This window comes from Oncorhynchus masou, chromosome 25 (genome assembly GCF_036934945.1).
Source record: "Oncorhynchus masou masou isolate Uvic2021 chromosome 25, UVic_Omas_1.1, whole genome shotgun sequence".
Taxonomy (NCBI): domain Eukaryota; kingdom Metazoa; phylum Chordata; class Actinopteri; order Salmoniformes; family Salmonidae; genus Oncorhynchus; species Oncorhynchus masou.
In genome coordinates, this window is record NC_088236.1 from 31,575,633 (window position 1) to 31,594,387 (window position 18,755).

At 45.5% G+C, this 18,755-nt stretch overlaps 1 protein-coding gene across 1 annotated transcript in view; it reads right to left on the minus strand.

Moving 5' to 3' along the window:
- Positions 1-18,755, minus strand: part of bin3 (bridging integrator 3) — a 39,566-nt gene that overhangs the window by 4,057 nt on the left and 16,754 nt on the right. The window contains exons 6-8 of the mRNA XM_064937351.1: positions 16,376-16,416; positions 3,889-4,030; positions 19-153 (exon numbers count right to left, since the gene is read on the minus strand). Of these exons, the coding sequence (XP_064793423.1) occupies positions 19-153; positions 3,889-4,030; positions 16,376-16,416 (318 nt within the window). The remainder of the gene's footprint in view (positions 1-18; positions 154-3,888; positions 4,031-16,375; positions 16,417-18,755) is intronic.

Here is an 18,755-nt window from a genome sequence, read left to right on the forward strand (position 1 = left end):
ACACTATCTATAGCTCACCTGTGCCCGGATGAGTGCCTCAAAGCTGGGCTGAAAGTAGTCGATGCGGCTGTGGTAGAACTTGGGCATCTCATCCAACAGCTGCTTGTTCTTGGATTCAAAGTCCTCCCTGACTGGTCTCAGCTCCTCCCTGGCCTGGACAGATTAGGGCAAACAGAAGACCAGTTGAAGCTTTAGCATACATACCTAGGACTGTGGTGGTCATGTCAGCCGGTGATTGTCAAGCAAATAACTGCCGGTCTCACATTAATTGGCAAACATATTTAGCACGCATGGCCTGCAAGCCACTGATGTAGATCTTTGGAACATCTAAACTCAGCAAAAAAAGAAACGTCCCTTTTTCAGAACTCTGTCTTTCAAAGATAATTTGTAAAAATCAAAATATCTTCATTGTAAAGTGTTTAAACACTGTTTCCCATGCTTGTTCAATGAACAATAAACAAGTAATGAACATGCACCAGCGGAACGGTCGTTAAGACACTAACAGCTTAAAGACGGTAGGCAATTAAGGTCACAGTTATGAAAACACAGGACACTGAAGAGGCCTTTCTACTGACTCTGAAAAACAACAAAAGAAAGATGCCCAGGGTCCCTGCTCATCTGCGTGAATGTGCCTTAGGCATGCTGCAAGGAGGCATGAGGACTGCAGATGTGGCCAGGGAAATAAATTGCAATGTACGTACTGTGAGACGCCTAAGACAGCGCTACAGGGAGACAGGACGGACAGCTTATCGTCGCAGTGACAGACCACATGTAACACCTGCACAGAATCGGTACATCCGAACATCACACCTGCGGGACAGGTACAGGATGGCAACAACAACTGCCTGAATTACACCAGGAACGCACAATTCCTCCATCAGTGTTCAGTCTCTCAGCCTATTGTGGACAGAGACTGGACTGAAGGCTTGTAGGCCTGTTGTAAGGCAGGTCCTCACCGGACATCACCGGCAACAACGTTGCCTATGGGCACAAACCCACCATCGCTGGACCAGACAGGACTGGCAAAAAGTGCTCTTCACTGACGAGTCACAGTTTTGTCTCACCAGGGGTGATGGTAGTATTAGCGTTTAACGTTGAAGGAATGAGGGTTACACCGAGGCCTGTACTCTGGAGCGGGACCGATTTGGAGGTGGAGGGTTCGTCATGGTCTGGGGCGGTGTGTCACAGCATCATTGGACTGAGCTTGTTGTCATTGCAGGCAATCAACACTGTGTGTTACAGGGAAGACATCCTCCTCCCTCATGTGGTACTCTTCCTGCAGGCTCATCCTGACATGACCCTCCAGCATGACAATGCCACCAGCCATACTGCTCGTTCTGTGCGTGATTTCCTGCAAGACAGAAATGTCAGTGTTCTGCCATGGCCAGCGAAGAGCCCGGATCTCAAACCCATTGAGCATGTCTCGGACGTGTTGGATCGGAGGGTGAGGGCTAGGGCCATTCCCCCCAGAAATGTCCGGGAACTTGCAGGTGCCTTGGTGGAAGAGTGGGGTAACATCTCACAGCAAGAACTGGCTAATCTGGTGCAGTCCATGAGGAGGAGATGCACTGCAGTACTTAATGCAGCTGGTGGCCACACCAGATACTGACTGTTACTTTTGATTTTGATCCCCCCTTTGTTCAGGGACACATTATTCCATTTCTGTCACATGTCTGTGGAAATTTTTCAGTTTATGTCTCAGTTGTTGAGTCTTATGTTCATACATGTTAAGTTTGCTGAAAATAAATGCAGTTGACAGTGAGGACGTTTCTTTTTTTTTCTTTTTAAAAAGTCTAATAAATCCATCCATGTTATATAGCCCACACCATCACAATAAATCCATTATTTGTTTTAGACTGGTCTAAAGAAATATGATATGAAGAAAATGTAGTTTATTTCAGAAGAACAGAATAGCATACTCTTGAGTTGTCCTTATGTTAGGCCCTGATCTAGTTATGCAATATGGCTGTTGGCCACACTAGTTCATTTAGCAGACAAGATTTGCTTAGAATTCCGTGGCATTATTTTATTGTATGAAGAATACAAATGAACATGGCTGAAAAAAAATAGAAAGGATATTTTCTCAAAATGATTTGAGGGAGTGTACACATGCGGCTATTCTGTGTTGGGCGGTTAACAAAGAAACAGGTCCTCCTCTATGCTTCATTCAGAGTTATTTATGCATCTTTAGTTGCGATACAAACATTGGGCTATATGTTGTGAATCTTTTTGTACATTCTAAGGCTATATGATGAGACTCTAATGATGATTTGAAAAAAGTTGCATGAGCTCTGCTTTGTTTCTTGCACAGGCTGTACACACTTCATCAGTCTTTCATTCACAATTTGACAAGCACTTGATAATGCCTTGAATTTCCCAGCGTCATCCCCTTTGCGTGGCCATAATGCACCCTAAAAAAATATACATGCCTTTTGCGGCCAGTGACCGTTGTGCCCTTGGTGAAAATAATAATTATAATTCCCTTCTCCTGGCTGTGTGCTCCAAAGCACCTCTCACCTCCACGGTTCTATCAGATAGCTAAATTCTTATTAGCCAATGCCTGTCACATGATTGAGTCTTTCTCACAGGCTACAAGTGAAGACAGACATCAGGGACGCAACTGCACACGTCCTTATCCGAGGTGCATGTTTAAGGTATTGGAAGAACTGTCCGCATTTACTTTTTCAGCAGCCAACAAGATGAGTAGGCCTAACGAACAGCAAAAGCACATTGCATATAGAAATGTTGCGCAACATGAGCGCATGGACTGTCAAGAAGTGTTTGATTAGATTTTCGATTGCATTTGCATTGATGTCAGAGTGATTAGAGGGACAATAGAGTGTCGAGTACCAGACAGTTAGCAAGTTTGGTAGGCTACTAATGATCATCAGCAGCATCAGAGCTTGGAGAAGCCTAATTAACGTGACTAAACCGTCACGTGGGATTTAACTGCCGTCATAACTCATGACCGCCGGTGTGGCGGTAATACGGTCACCGTAACAGCCCTATGCATACCTCATAATCACTACTGGGGCTCAACCATAACATATCAGCAACAGTGAAAAACAACAGGAGAATGAAAATGTCTTCCCACAGAGAAGAATAGAGAAAAAAGAAAAGCCTAATCACGATCACAAGTGAGGAGGAGTGGGTTATGTGGGAAGAGTTGGCTGTGTGCAGACCACGCCACCGCTGATCAGGAACGTGTGTGATGTATTAGTGGGTAGTCTGGTGGGCATTAAGAAAGAGATGATATCTCAATGAATAGGCAATGATATAGAGTGCGCAATGTGTGTGTGCTCGAGAGGTGATATAACATATGTAGAACAGAATCACCTGTGTGAAGTAATATTTATCTTAAGTAACTCCCCTGTGTGTCTGTCCTTTGTGAGTCTTTAAATGGCATGTTAGTGTTTGGTCCGGATCATTTCTCTAAGAGCTGTGAGATTCAAAGGCCAGGGACATAGGGGGGCTCTTGACTCTTTGTGCCACTGACAATGCTTTTCTCTATGTGTGTGGGTGGCCACCCATGTGAGGGTGTGTGAGCCCAGGCAGCGCTGCATTGATATCTGTGAATGCTGCCCTAGAGGTCTCAGCGAATGTGTCTACAATACTAAATGACGTGCCCGTTTATGTGCAGCAGTGCCTTTTCAAAAGGCAATACTTGACAGCCTGGTCGCTTGTGTGGGTGAAAAGAGTGCACATGTACATGTTCATATCCAGTCAGCATTTGTACCTTGTTCACTTATTGATCGTATTCAAAACACTGACACCATGCAAGGCAAGAGCTTAAAGCCTGACTTCTGTTGCTCAGCAGACAGATTTCAAGTGGACAACACACGTGCCAGCAACTGCTTTTAGCACAGTTCTGTTACATATATAGTGTACCTGGTGTAGTTTGACCATGATGGGACCTGTCTTCTCCTTCTCTTCATACTTCTCTACCTTGGACTGTAACCTCTTGTAGTCCTGTAGAGCTTGCTCCCTTCGTTTCACGGCCATGTTGAGGCTGGGGAACACACTGCTGTACCTGAGACACACAGAGACACAGAGAATGAGATCTAGGCGCAGAGACTGACAGAGATACTGCTGGACCACATCATGGAGACAAAGTGACACTGCTTTGTACCGGAGATATACGTGGACATAGGCCTAACGAGAAACTATATTGCTCTGTGAACATAGACAAGCAAGAGCCCTGTCAGAGGAACAACTGCCTATTAATGGACAATCTGAATGATTCTTCCTACTTAAAGCAATGTGCTCTCAATTCAGACCAATACATCTAAACCAATCATGCCAACTGAACCCTAAATGTTGTCTTGAAATAATAAAAATGTGCATAGAAAACTGCACTTTAAGATCGAAAAAAACAAATCTATGCTTTTTCTGAAGCATTGAGAACTTTTTGAATTGGGGTTTACAGGTGTGCTTGTGTGAGGTCACCTGGATCGATACGCATGTAACACAGAAAAGCGCCTTCAAGTAGGAGACCTCTTAGTGTAGACTAGAGACACTGTCCTTGGTTGTTAATATTGAATTACTCTAGTGCAAATGGCATGAAACAATTCATTCGGTTTCAATTAGGTTATTCAAAATGAAAATACATTCTTTCAGAGAGAATCCTTGTCTTAGGTACTAAAAATAGGAAACACTCATCTGTAACTTAGCAACAGGAGTCCATGCCTCATCCTGGGACTTACTTTGCTCCAACACACTGGTTCTGTGCGTTCTGCTTTTATTGGGAAATACAGTGCAGAAATGCAGCTACGCCACTTCATTTGCAAAAGATGAACATTTTCCAAACTACAAAGCAAAAATGGTTGCCAACCTGTTTAGTCAGAAAATCTAACCAAGTGTCACACATTTGAGAGCGCTTTAATATATTTTGTGTGATTATATATAGGCACAGTAAGACAGGTGTCATATTCACCATGCATGTTTAATTACACAGGTCTAATGCACAGGTCTAATTCATAACCTGATGACATTGCTTTGATTTTCTATTAATCATCTGAGATGATTTCATACAAGCTGCAGATCCAGTGGGGCAAAAAAGTATTTAGTCAGCCACCAATTGTGCAAGTTCTCCCACTTAAAAAGATGAGGCCTGTAATTTTCATCATAGGTACACTTCAATTATGACAGACAAAATGAGAAGAAAAAATCCAGAAAATCACATTGTAGGATTTTTAATGAATTTATTTGCAAATTATGGTGGAAAGTAAGTATTTGGTCAATAACAAAAGTTTATCTCAATACTTTGTTATATACCCTTTGTTGGCAATGACAGAGGTCAACGGTTTTCTGTAAGTCTTCACAAGGTTTTCACATACTGTTGCTGGTATTTTGGCCCATTCCTCCATGCAGATCTCCTCTAGAGCAGTGATGTTTTGGGGCTGTTGCTGGGCAACACGGACTTTCAACTCCCTCCAAAGATTTTCTATGGGGTTGAGATCTGGAGACTGGCTAGGCCACTCCAGGACCTTGAAATGCTTCTTACGAAGCCACTCCTTCGTTGCCCGGGCGGTGTGTTTGGGATCATTGTCATACTGAAAGACCCAGCCACGTTTAATCTTCAATGCCCTTGCTGATGGAAGGAGGTTTTCACTCAAAATCTCACAATACATGGCCCCATTAATTCTTTCCTTTACACGGATCAGTCATCCTGGTCCCTTTGCAGAAAAACAGCCCCAAAGCATTATGTTTCCACCCCCATGCTTCAGACGGGCCTGGACATGTACTGACTTAAGCAGGGGGACACGTCTGGCACTGCAGGATTTGAGTCCCTGGCGGCGTAGTGTGTTACTGATGGTAGGCTTTGTTACTTTGGTCTCAGCTCTCTGCAGGTCATTCACTAGGTCCCCCCCGTGTGGTTCTGGGATTTTTGTTCACCGTTCTTGTGATCATTTTGACCCCACAGGGTGAGATCTTGCGTGGAGCCCCAGATTGAGGGAGATTATCAGTGGTCTTGTATGTCTTCCATTTCCTAATAATTGCTCCCACAGTTGATTTCTTCAAACCAAGCTGCTTACCTATTGCAGATTCAGTCTTCCCAGCATGGTGCAGGTCTACCATTTTGTTTCTGGTGTCCTTTGACAGCTCTTTGGTCTTGGCCATAGTGGAGTTCGGAGTGTGACTGTTTGAGGTTGTGGACAATGTGATTTTCTGATTTTCTTTTTTTTTCTTCTCATTTTGTCTGTCATAGTTGAAGTGTACCTATGATGAAAATTACAGGCCTCTCTCGTCTTTTTAAGTGGGAGAACTTGCACAATTGGTGGCTGACTAAATACTTTTTTGCCCCACTGTAGCTATAGCGTGGTTCCTTGGTATGCTACTCTCACTAGCGTAAAGTGTGCCGGTGATTCACTTTTTCCTCAAACAATGAGCCAATCTTCCTTTCCCACTATTTACTATGCAACAGGTGAAGGGAATTGACAATGGACCTGACAAAAGGTTGTGAAATCCAGTCTTCCTCAACACCGAGTAGAGTAGAGTAAGCCCTGTGAAAGGGTGGGCCGTTGGGAGGAGGGCAGTGTGACGTGACCTGGGCCTCAGACAAGCTGTGGATTGTTTCCCACAGGAAGTTGAGAAGGGAGCGGCCTTGTATCGTTTTGGCGACGTCACAGAGCCCAGCCCCACAGCCCACGCTCTTCCTCCATTTATAAAACATCACTTTGGCTCAGTTAACAGCAGGCAGCGCAGAGTGGATGCCTTCCTCTAGTAGTTTACTATCTGCCTCTTGCTCCAGTGTAGTGTTCACATACTTCGAGTGCCAGGGGATTATGCAACCACCCTCTAGGCACGAGTGCACTCTGAAACAATTCCATTGGTCCATGACATTACACACCACACTGGGTCACTAAAAAGGCACAAAGGCTGACCGCATTCTCCTCCACCAGAGCACATCACCTCACACCACCTCTGCATGGTGTCATGAGGTGCCATGATGTCTGATGACTACAGCAACGCAATAGAGTAGTAATGACAGCATTTAGGTCACTTAGTCACCCTCACACATGATCACATTGTAGGTAGGCGGTATCTGGTAGTGGCGACAGTCAGTCCTTCCTCTTAATGATGTGAATTGAGAGAACACCTGTGTAAGCCGATATAAGAAGTTGATCCCGTCCTTCCACTAATGATCTCCTCACTGTCCGAATGCTTTTATACCTAGAGGTAGAGCTCCAAGAGGATGCCAATGTGTCCGTGTTGTGCTCAGACTGTCTAAAGAGGAGCTCTGTGGGAGCCTGTCTGACTCAACTGTAACTCATGTAGTGGAGTGACAGTGGCTGTGTTTGAAGGTCACTGTACACGCTGCGTAATGATAGTTTGGGCTGGATCGCTGGCTGGGTTGGACATTTCCCTAGATGTCTCTGGACTGATGTCCACATACTGACCGGTCAGCTCCAGACCAGCCTATATTTACTCCAGCCGTGTCTAGCCCAGGTTCTGCTGGACCAAGGGCGCACTACCACCGTCTGTGTGACTGGTCATTTAGGGTGTGGTGACTGGCTGAAAATAGCAGGTGGACGAAAATAGCAACTGGTCGACAGAGCTTGTTTATGACAAGCTGATCCATAGCTGGACCGACACAACCCGACAGTCAGCCAAACCCCAGTCTGGACCAACCAGCCCAGCTGGAGCTGACCAGAGACCTCGGAGGAACCTTAGTCTGGCAGGCTCACTGACCGCTCCATTTAACACCGTCAATTTCACATTACTAAAATAACAAAAAGGTATCTCTAAGAATATGTTGACCTCCCATATCTCACTATGAAATGAGGGACTAACATTGAAAGCCAAGATTACTCATAAATTATGCATATTTTGTGATTGAGTAATGAAAATACAAAGTATACTGAACAAAAATATAAATGCAACATGTAAAGTGTTGGCCCCATGTTTCATGAACTGAAATAAAATATTTTCCATGCGTACAAAAAGCTTATTTCTCTAAAATGCTGTGTACAAAATTGTTTATATCCCTGTTAGTGAGAATTTCTCATTTGCCAAGATAATACATCCACTTGACTGGTGTGGCATATCAAGAAGCTGATTAAACAGCATGATCATTACACAGGCGCACCTTGAGCTGGGGACAATAAAAGACAATGCAACAGATGTCTCAAGTTTTGAGGGAGCGTGCAATTGGTATGCTGACTCCAGGAATGTCCACCAGAGTTGTTGCCAGAGAATTGAATGTTAATTTATCTACCATAAGCCGCCTCCAACGTTGTTTTAAGGAATTTGGCAGTACGTCCAACCGGCCTCACAACCGCAGACCACGTATAACCATGCATGCCCAGGACCTCCACATCCAGCTTATTCACCTGCAGGATCGTCTGAGACCAGTCACCCGGACTGCTGATGAAACTGTAGGTTTGCACAACTGAAGAATGTCTGCACAAACTGCCAGAAACCCCCTCAGGGAAACTCATCTGCATGCTCGTCGTCCTCACCAGGGTCTTGACTTGACTGAAGTTTGGCGATGTAACCGACTTCAGTGGGCAGATGCTCACATCTGTACACAATTCCTGGAAGCTGAAAATGTCCAAGCTCTTCCATGGCCTGCACTCACCAGACATGGCACCCATTGAGCACGTTTGGGATGCTCTGTATTAACGTGTATGACAGCGTATTCCAGTTCTTGCCAATATCCAGCAACTTTACACAGCCATTTTATTTATTTTATTTCACCTTTATTTAACCAGGTAGGCAAGTTGAGAACAAGTTCTCATTTACAATTGCGACCTGGCCAAGATAAAGCAAAGCAGTTCGACACATACAACGACACAGAGTTACACATGGAGTAAAACAAACATACAGTCAATAATACAGTATAAACAAGTCTATATACGATGTGAGCAAATGAGGTGAGATAAGGGAGGTAAAGGCAAAAAAAGTCCATGGTGGCAAAGTAAATACAATATAGCAAGTAAAACACTGGAATGGTAGATTTGCAATGGAAGAATGTGCAAAGTAGAAATAAAAATAATGGGGTGCAAAGGAGCAAAACAAATAAATAAATTAAATACAGTAGGGAAAGAGGTAGTTGTTTGGGCTAAATTATAGGTGGGCTATGTACAGGTGCAGTAATCTGTGAGCTGCTCTGACAGTTGGTGCTTAAAGCTAGTGAGGGAGATAAGTGTTTCCAGTTTGAGATTTTTGTAGTTCGTTCCAGTCATTGGCAGCAGAGAACTGGAAGGAGAGGCGGCCAAAGAGGTTTTGGGGGTGACTAGAGAGATATACCTGCTGGAGCGTGTGCTACAGGTGGGAGATGCTATGGTGACCAGCGAGCTGAGATAAGGTGGGACTTTACCTAGCAGGGTCTTGTAGATGACATGGAGCCAGTGGGTTTGGCGACGAGTATGAAGCGAGGGCCAGCCAATGAGAGCGTACAGATCGCAATGGTGGGTAGTATATGGGGCTTTGGTGACAAAACGGATTGCACTGTGATAGACTGCATCCAATTTGTTGAGTAGGGTATTGGAGGCTATTTTGTAAATGACATCGCCAACGTCGAGGATTGGTAGGATGGTCAGTTTTACAAGGGTATGTTTGGCAGCATGAGTGAAGGATGCTTTGTTGCGAAATAAGAAGCCAATTCTAGATTTAACTTTGGATTGGAGATGTTTGATATGGGTCTGGAAGGAGAGTTTACAGTCTTACCAGACACCTAAGTATTTGTAGTTGTCCACGTATTCTAAGTCAGAGCCGTCCAGAGTAGTGATGCTGGACAGGCGGGCAGGTGCAGGTAGCGATCGGTTGAAGAGCATGCATTTAGTTTTACTTGTATTTAAGAGCAATTGGAGGCCACGGAAGGAGAGTTGTATGGCATTGAAGCTTGCCTGGAGGGTTGTTAACACAGTGTCCAAAGAAGGGCCAGAAGTATACAGAATGGTGTCGTAAGCGTAGAGGTGGATCAGAGACTCACCAGCAGCAAGAGCAACCTCATTGATGTATACAGAGAAGAGAGTCGGTCCAAGAATTGAACCCTGTGGCACCCCCATAGAGACTGCCAGAGGTCCGGACAGCAGACCCTCCAATTTCACACTGAACTCTATCAGAGAAGTAGTTGGTGAACCAGGCGAGGCAATCATTTGAGAAACCAAGGCTGTCGAGTCTGCCGATGAGGATGTGGTGATTGACAGAGTCGAAAGCCTTGGCCAGATCAATGAGTACGGCTGCACAGTAATGTTTCTTGTCGATGGCGGTTAAGATATCGTTTAGGACCTTGAGCGTGGCTGAGGTGCACCCATGACCAGCTCTGAAACCAGATTGCATAGCAGAGAAGGTATGGTGAGATTCGAAATGGTCGGTAATCTGTTTGTTGACTTGGCTTTCGAAGACCTTAGAAAGGCATGGTAGGATAGATATAGGTCTGTAGCAGTTTGGGTCAAGAGTGTCCCCCCCATTGAAGATGAGTGGGACAACATTCCACAGGCCACAATCAACGGCCGCATCAACTCTATGCAAAGGAGATATGTCGCTCTGCATGAGGCAAATAGTGGTCACGCCAGATACTGACTGGTTTTCTGATCCACGCCCATACCTATTTTTGTATGGTATCTGTGACCAACAGATGCATATCTGTTTTCCCAGTCATGTGAAATCCATAGATTAGGGCCTAATAAATGTATTTCAATTGACTGATGTCCTTATATGAACTATTACTCAGTTATTCAGTGACTTCCATCGCTGACAGAGATGGCCGCCTCGCTTCGCGTTCCTAGGAAACTATGCAGTATTTTGTTTTTTTTACGTGTTATTTATTACACCGGTACCCCAGGTTATCTTAGGTTTTATTACATACAGTCGGGAGGAACTACTGGACATAAAGCAACGTCAATTCACCATCATTACGACCATAAATATGACTTTCCCGAAGCGGATCCTGTGTTTTGCCCACCACCCAGGACAATGGATCGGATCCCAGCCGGCGATCCAATACAATGACTCCGTAAAAGGGGCAGACGAAGCAGTCTTCTGGTCAGGCTCCGGAGACGGGCACATCGCGCACCGCTCCCGAGCATACTACTCGCCAATATCCAGTTTCTTAACAACAAGGTTGATGGAATCCGAGCAAGGGTAGCCTTCCAGAGAGTCATCATGGCTCACTTGAGACAGGCTATCGGAGTCGGTACAGCCAGCTAGTTTCTTCATGCATCGCGCCGACAGAAACAAACATCTGGTAAGAAGAGTGGCGGGGAGGTTATGCCTTATGATTAACGAAACGTGGTGTGATCATAACAACATACAGGAACTCAAGTCCTTCTGTTCACCTGACTTAGAATTCCTCACAATCAAATGTCGACCGCATTATCTACCAAGAGAATTCTCTTCGATTATAATCACAGCCACATATATTCCCCCCCAAGCAGACACATCGATGGCCCTGAACGAACTTTATTTAACTCTATGTAAACTGTAAACTACAAATCCTGAGGCTGCATTCATTGTAGCTGGGGATTTTAACCAGGCTAATTTGAAAACAAGACTCCCTAAATTCTATCAGCATAACGATTGTGCTACCAGGGCTGGTAAAACCCTAGATCATTGTTATTCTAACTTCCGCGACGCATATAAGGCCCTCCCCCGCCCCCATTTTGGAAAAGCTGACCACGACTCCATTTTGTTGCTTCCAGCCTAGAAATTAAAACAGGAAGCTCCCGCTCTCAGGTCTGTTCAATGCTGGTGTGACCAATCTGTTTCCACGCTTCAAGATTGTGTTGATCATGTGGATTGGGATATGTTCCCCATTGCGTCAAACAACAACATTGACGAATACGCTGATTCGGTGAGCGAGTTCATTAGCAAGTGCATTGGCGATGTCATACCCACAGCAACTATTAAAACATTCCCAAACCAGAAACCGTGGATTGATGGCAGAATTCGCGCAAACCACTGCTTTTAACCAGGGCAAGTTGACCGGAAACATGACCGAATACAAACAGTGTAGCTATTCCCTCCGCAAGGCAATCAAACAAGCTAAGCGTCAGTATAGAGACAAAGTAGAGTCGCAATTCAACGGCTCAAACACAAGAGGCATGTGGCAGGGTCTACAGTCTATCACGGATTACAAAATAAAAACTAGCCCCGTCGCGGACTAGGATGTCTTGCTCCCAGACAGACTAAACCACTTCTTTGCTCGCTTTGAGGACAATACAGTGCCACTGACACAGCCAGCTACCAAAACCTGCGGCCTCTCCTTCACTGCAGCCGACGTGAGAAAAACATTTAAACGTGTTAACCCTCGCAAGGCTACAGGCCCAGAAGGCATCCCCAGCCATGTCCTCAGAGCATGCACAGACCAGCTGGCTGGTGTGTTTACGGACATATCCAATCAAGCCTTATCCCAGTCTGCTGTTCCCACATGCTTCAAGAGGGCCACCGTTGTTCCTGTTCCCAAGAAAGCTAACTGAGCTAAACGACTACCACCCCGAAGCACTCACTTCCGTCATCATGAAGTCCTTTGAGAGACTCGTCAAGGACCATATCACCTCCACCCTACCCGACACCCTAGACCCACTCCAATTTGCTTACCGCCCCAACAGGTCCACAGACGACGCAATCGCAACCACACTGCACACGGCCCTAACCCATCTGGACAAGAGGAATACCTATGTGAGAATGCTGTTCATCGTACCCTCCAAACTCGTTATCAAGCTCGAGACCCTGGGTCTCGACCCCGCCCTGTGCAACTGGGTACTGGACTTTCTGACGGGCCGCCCCCAGGTGGTGAGGGTAGGTAACAACATCTCCACCACGCTGATCCTCAACACTGGGGCCCCACAAGGGTGCGTTCTGAGCCCTCTTCTGTACTCCCTGTTCACCCACGACTGCGTGACCATGCACGCCTCCAACTCAATCATCAAGCGACACTACAGTGGTAGGCTTGATTACCAACAATGATGAGACGGCCTACAGGGAGGAGGTGAGGGCCCTCGGAGTGTGGTGTCAGGAAAATAACCTCACACTCAACATCAACAAAACAAAGATGATCGTGGACTTCAGGAAACAGCAGAGGGAGCACCCCCCTATCCATATCAACGGGACAGTAGTGGAGAGGGTAGAAAGTTTTAAGTTCCTCGGCATACACATCACGGACAAACTGTGAATTGGTCCACCCACACAGACAGCGTGGTGAAGAAGGCGCAGCAGCGCCTCTTCAACCTCAGGAGGCTGAAGAAATTCGACTTGTCACCAAAAGCACTCAAACTTTTACAGATGCACGGCAACTGCTCCGCCCACAACCGTAAGGCTCTCCAGAGGGTAGTGAGGTCTGCACAACGCATCACCTGGGGCAAACTACCTGCCCCCCAGGACACCTACACCACCCGATGTCACAGGAAGGCCATAAAGATCATCAAGGACAACAACCACCCGAGTCACTGCCTGTTCACCCCGCTATCATCCAGAAGGCGAGGTCAGTACAGGTGCATCAAAGCAGGGACAGAGAGACTGAAAAACAGCTTCTATCTCAAGGCCATCAGACTGTTAAACAGCCACCACTAACATTGAGTGACTGCTGCCATACATGTAAAAAAAAATATCACTAGCCACTTTAAACTATGCCACTTAATATAATGTTTACATAACCTACATTACTCATCTCATATGTATATACTGTTCTCGATACCATCTACTGCATCTTGCCTATGCCGTTCTGTACCATCACCCATTCATATATCTTTATGTACATATTCTTCATCCCTTTACACTTATTTTATTTATCTGTTATTTTACCAGGTAAGTTGACTGAGAACACGTTCTCATTTGCAGCAACGACCTGGGGAATAGTTACAGGGGAGAGGAGGGTGTTGAATGAGCCAATTGTAAACTAGGGATTATTAGGTGACCGTGATGGTTTGAGGGCCAGATTGGGAATTTAGCCAGGACACCGGGGTTAACGCCCCTACACTTGCGATAAGTGCCATGGGATCTTTAATGGCATAGCTTGTGTGTATAAGGTAGCTGTTGTGAAATTGTTAAATTAGATTACTCGTTGGTTATTACTGCCTTATCGGAACTAGAAACACAAGCATTTCGCTACATTCACATTAACATCTGCTAACCATGTGTATGTGACAAAAAACATTTGATTTGAATTAAAATCTTTGAAATTGTTGCATGTTGCGTTTATGTTTTTGCCGTTTGTAGTGTAGGCTAGGCTAAGTGTAAAAAGCATAAAGACAGAGTATGTTGAATATGTGCCAGCAGAACCTCCGTTTTGACAGAGGGAAGGTTTGCTCTGCCGCAACATGCCTTATGCTTTGACTCTTAATGGAAAGTGAGAGGGCTAACGCAAGTTAGATACCTGATCCACCAGATATAAAAAAGCAAGAGCAGAAAACCCCCCAGATAAGGCAGCGGGGTTGGCTTGAGTCTAGACTTAACATAAAAACATACAAATAAAAAACATTTCTGGGATTAAAGCGTAGGCTAGTTTATAGGCTACGTCATTTTGAGTCACCCCCTTAAACACATCTAATTGCTACTATTTCACAACAACAGAAATCCAACAGCACCTTAACTCCCAAAGCAGGCTAAATTAACCAGAGTGTCATGGAAGTCCATTTCCCAGCCTTGCTAGCTTAAAGGAGCAGTGCTGGTTTGCCCTGCCACTGCTTGGACCAGAGCACGTTTTTACGACAGAGCTGCCTCCAGTCTTACCCAAAAGAGCAATGGAGCAGAACGGGTTCGGCTAGGAGGCCCTGATAACAGCAACGACTCATGCCCACACACTCCCCCTCCCTCCACATAAACAGACTGATGTCATTCACTGATCCCGCTGATGGAGATGGAGAGAGACAGAGAGAAAGAAAAACATGGAGAGAGAAAGAGTTAGAGGTATGGAGACAGGGACAGATAAAGGGAGAGACTGAGGGAGACAGATAAAGAGAGGGAGAGAGAGAAAGGGAGAGAGAGAAAGGGAGAGAGAGAGAAAGAAAGGGAGAGGACGAGAAAGAAAGGGAGAGGGGTGAAGAGAAAGATTGACCTTTCTGAGCTCATTATTTCCTGGATGTGTTAATACAGTTAGTGTTAATGACCCAACTAAGTGTGGCCTAAATGTGAATACACACCGGCCGGCACGTACACGCACAGCCCATTGAAGGGACAAATAAAACCTTCCATTAAGAGACTTTCCAGGCTCGGACCATTCTCTGCTCCATTTACGATTCCACACATGTTCTTACAGATCGACACAAAAACATCAAAAGAGTACTGAGACTTCAGAAACAATGTTCAACATTCAGTTACTGGTGGACTAATGGAAGCTTAATGTATGGTGGCTTAATAGATCAGTCCTCTATACCTCGATGATTAATTACATTACGCTGTGCTTCAACGCCATATACAGCAGAAGGGCTGGCGGCTTGTATTCCCCATCTTAAAACATTGTTTATGCATGCAGGACTAAATCTACTACTTCCTGACCTATTTCAATCTCATATAAGTGAGAGGCTAACTTCATCTGGCCTCAGAGCCCATCCTGTTAGTACAGTGACTCCCCACAATGTGTTTGTCCAATGCGGTATGTGTGTACTGTCCTGAGACAAGTCCTGCTCTCCAGCCAATCTCCTGCCCTTGGCCCAGGAAGCTGGGCCCTCTGCCATATTCAGGGCCTGCCCACACGTCCGCCTGCCGCCCACCAGGAAGAGGAAATTAGAACCATTCCATCCTGTCACAGCTCCGGCACCAGAACACAAGAGGAAGAGGCCAATAGCACACACACACATACACTAACTCATAGCATTCTTATGTTCCATCAAAGTTCACTTTGTTAAGGGTTTGATATGAAAAGATCAGGGATTTCAGACCGATTTGTGGTTATAAACAAAAGTTAAACACACAAATTCACCCGACAGACACTGGCAAGCGCACCAAGTCTCTCTTTTTCAAACACACACACCCTGCTCCAGAAAACAGCCTCCGGGGAGGGGTCAGCAGGAGGAAGTAGGACCTTAACAAGCACTACGGAAGACGAGTGGGATCCTTGCTCCCGGCCTGGCCACTCCCTCTACCGCCTCTGCACTCTGTGTGTGTGTGTGTGTGTGTGTGTGTGTGTGTGTGTGTGTGTGTGTAGTGTGGTGCTTGGACGGACGGGGGCGAGAGTAGGGAAGGGGAACCAAGTAAACTTTCTTCCAGACACACCACCACAGCAGCCCCATTCACTCCCCAGTCCAGTCCAGTTTTACTATCAACTATGCTTTATTACAGAGCCTTCTGGAGCTAGTGCTAAGCTCCCCTTAAGTGTGTGCTCCTTCCCACTCTACAGACAGAGCAGCTTTTAAGACACAGCAGCTGCTGCTTGTGATGTATTAAAAATATGCAGACAATAGGAGAGGTGCAGGTCCAGATAGACACTTACTTTTTCAGAGGATCGATCACCGTCTTTGAGATCTGGTTCACCTATGGACGAACAAACACGGGTCAAACATTAATTTAAAAAGTCCAGTACTTCTCTTAAATTGAAAGGGAATGTCTTTATTACTTGAAATTTGTTGTCAAAGTTAATTACTTTAAGTTGAACAAAATACAAAATAGTCCCACTCATTAACAGCATGATAAAAAAAAATCAACAATTGTGTATTTTCAAACAGAGCACTCAAGACAATAGAGGGGAGGGAGGTGAAACTTTTGTGACGTTGACTCTTTTATTGTACACAAGCCCCGAGGAGAAACACCTGAATATTCATAGAGCTGAACAATACAAAAGGATGCAACTGTCAGGGGACGGACATGAAAGCTAAGCCCCACTGATTTCAAATCCTGCGGAGGGTGGGCTGCCTTACAAGATGAAAGTTCTTTGCAAACAAACATTTTAACAATAACAGTTTATATTTTCCTGCATTCTCCTTCTCGGAGCCGACAGGGGAAGGGAGGGGGGGGGGGGGGCTTTGTTAAGTGGAAGTAAATGAACATCTCATCTCGAGGCCTCCAGCCCGAGTGTCAAAGTCTCATCGACAGAAGTTGGAAAACATTAAATAAAGTTTACAAAGTCATTTACATTGCAGATTCAAAATGACTCGTAGATCTACGTCTCTGACAGAACGCTAAGTTAACCCGGCAAACATCTCCAGTGAAGAGTATCGTTCAAATCATTTCAATGAGGAATAAAAGTGGCAAGACAACTCCATGAAGTGACAGCTCCATGAGAACAATGAGCCTAGTACAACTAATCAATCATTCACTAGTTATTGGAAGGATAGTCAATCACAGAACATAAGAAGCAAATACTGTACAACAGCAAAGCTTTGTGAATGCCCTGACAGTCTCTGAGAATATACACCCACACACACACAAACAATCGCAAGGCATCTTTCCAAATACATAATGCGAATGAATGTAGTTTGAGAGAACCAATAACAAATAAGTACATGGGAATTCACATTTTCCTCTGTTTTACATATTCACACCACCACCCCCCCTCCCTGGGAGAGTGAAAAGGCTGGAGCTGCGCTGCTGCTGAGGTGAGTGCATGCAGTAAGCAGGGAGAACAACACCAGCACATTTGCTTAAGCATGCTGGTGCCCTCTACCCTCTGCCCTTTCCCACAGAGAGGGGGGCAGGACTATTCAGCTGAGGCCTAGCAGTGCCTGAGGCCGGAGCTCGAGCAGCAGTCTCTGTGAGTGAGTCACGGGGCAGAGGCCATCCCGGCACACAGGCCTCCCAAAAATACATGCAGATCGCGGAGGAAATCAATACCCCTCCAAACGGAGCATCCGCTACTGCTCAGCCGCCATTTTCACTAGGGCTTGACTTCAGCAGCAGTATGCCGGGGGGGCTCCGCGCCCTCCACAGCCCCAGAAATAAACACACAGGCCTGGGCCACTGCTGCCTTCATTATCCCTGCACGTTTTATCCGCTCGCTCTATCGCAGCCCCCGCGGCGAATCATCTTGTCTCAACACCAAGGCGAGCAAAGAATGTTTGCTTCAGTGTCTGTTTTGCTTGAGCAGTTGAGTCGTTGGCGGTGCCGTCAGTAAGAAGAACAGCCAGCTTGGAGGGAGAGCTGGTGGAGTATGATTCTGGTGAGCTGTGCTGGGCTTTAACTACTCTGGACTCCTGAGGTGATATTCCAAATATTGAACCAACTGACCAACCAAGGGCCTAGAAAAGCTTTGCCGTAAGGTTTCAACCAGTTTAACGAATGCCAAGCTAAGCGGCACAGAGAAACATACTGTAGCAGTACACGGTCATGTTAAACATCTTGCTGACTGAGACTGGCTGAAAAAGGAGGCCCCTAAACTCAAGTACCATTTTGTGATAACAGAAGGGTTGCATGTCAAAACTCTCTCTGAAGGCCACTTAAAAATCACGAAGAAAAAAAACAAGTAGGCTGGATATGATGGAGAATCATGTATTTTGTATTATTTTCTAACTGCTTCGCCTCCAGAAGTGAGAAAGTGTATTTGGCTCCATGCTGCCTGGCTGGAGCCCTGTCCAGCAGACCATGGCCATGAAGCCAAGGAAGGAAATTACACCCTATGGAGCCAGCCAACGCCTCCACACCTACACACTGTAGAGCAAACCTGCACCTTTTGTTATTGACCTGCAAACACCAGGGATGTAAAAAAAAAAAAAAGAAAAGAAATACAATACCGCATTGACATCTAGCTGTTCCTGACCGTATGACTCAAAGTAGCTCAAAACCAATTCGAGATGATTTGGAAAGCTCAAATAGTCCAACAAGATGAATGCTGTGTAGTGCAAAGCTGGCCTCCCAGGTTGTGTGAAGGTGATGAAGGT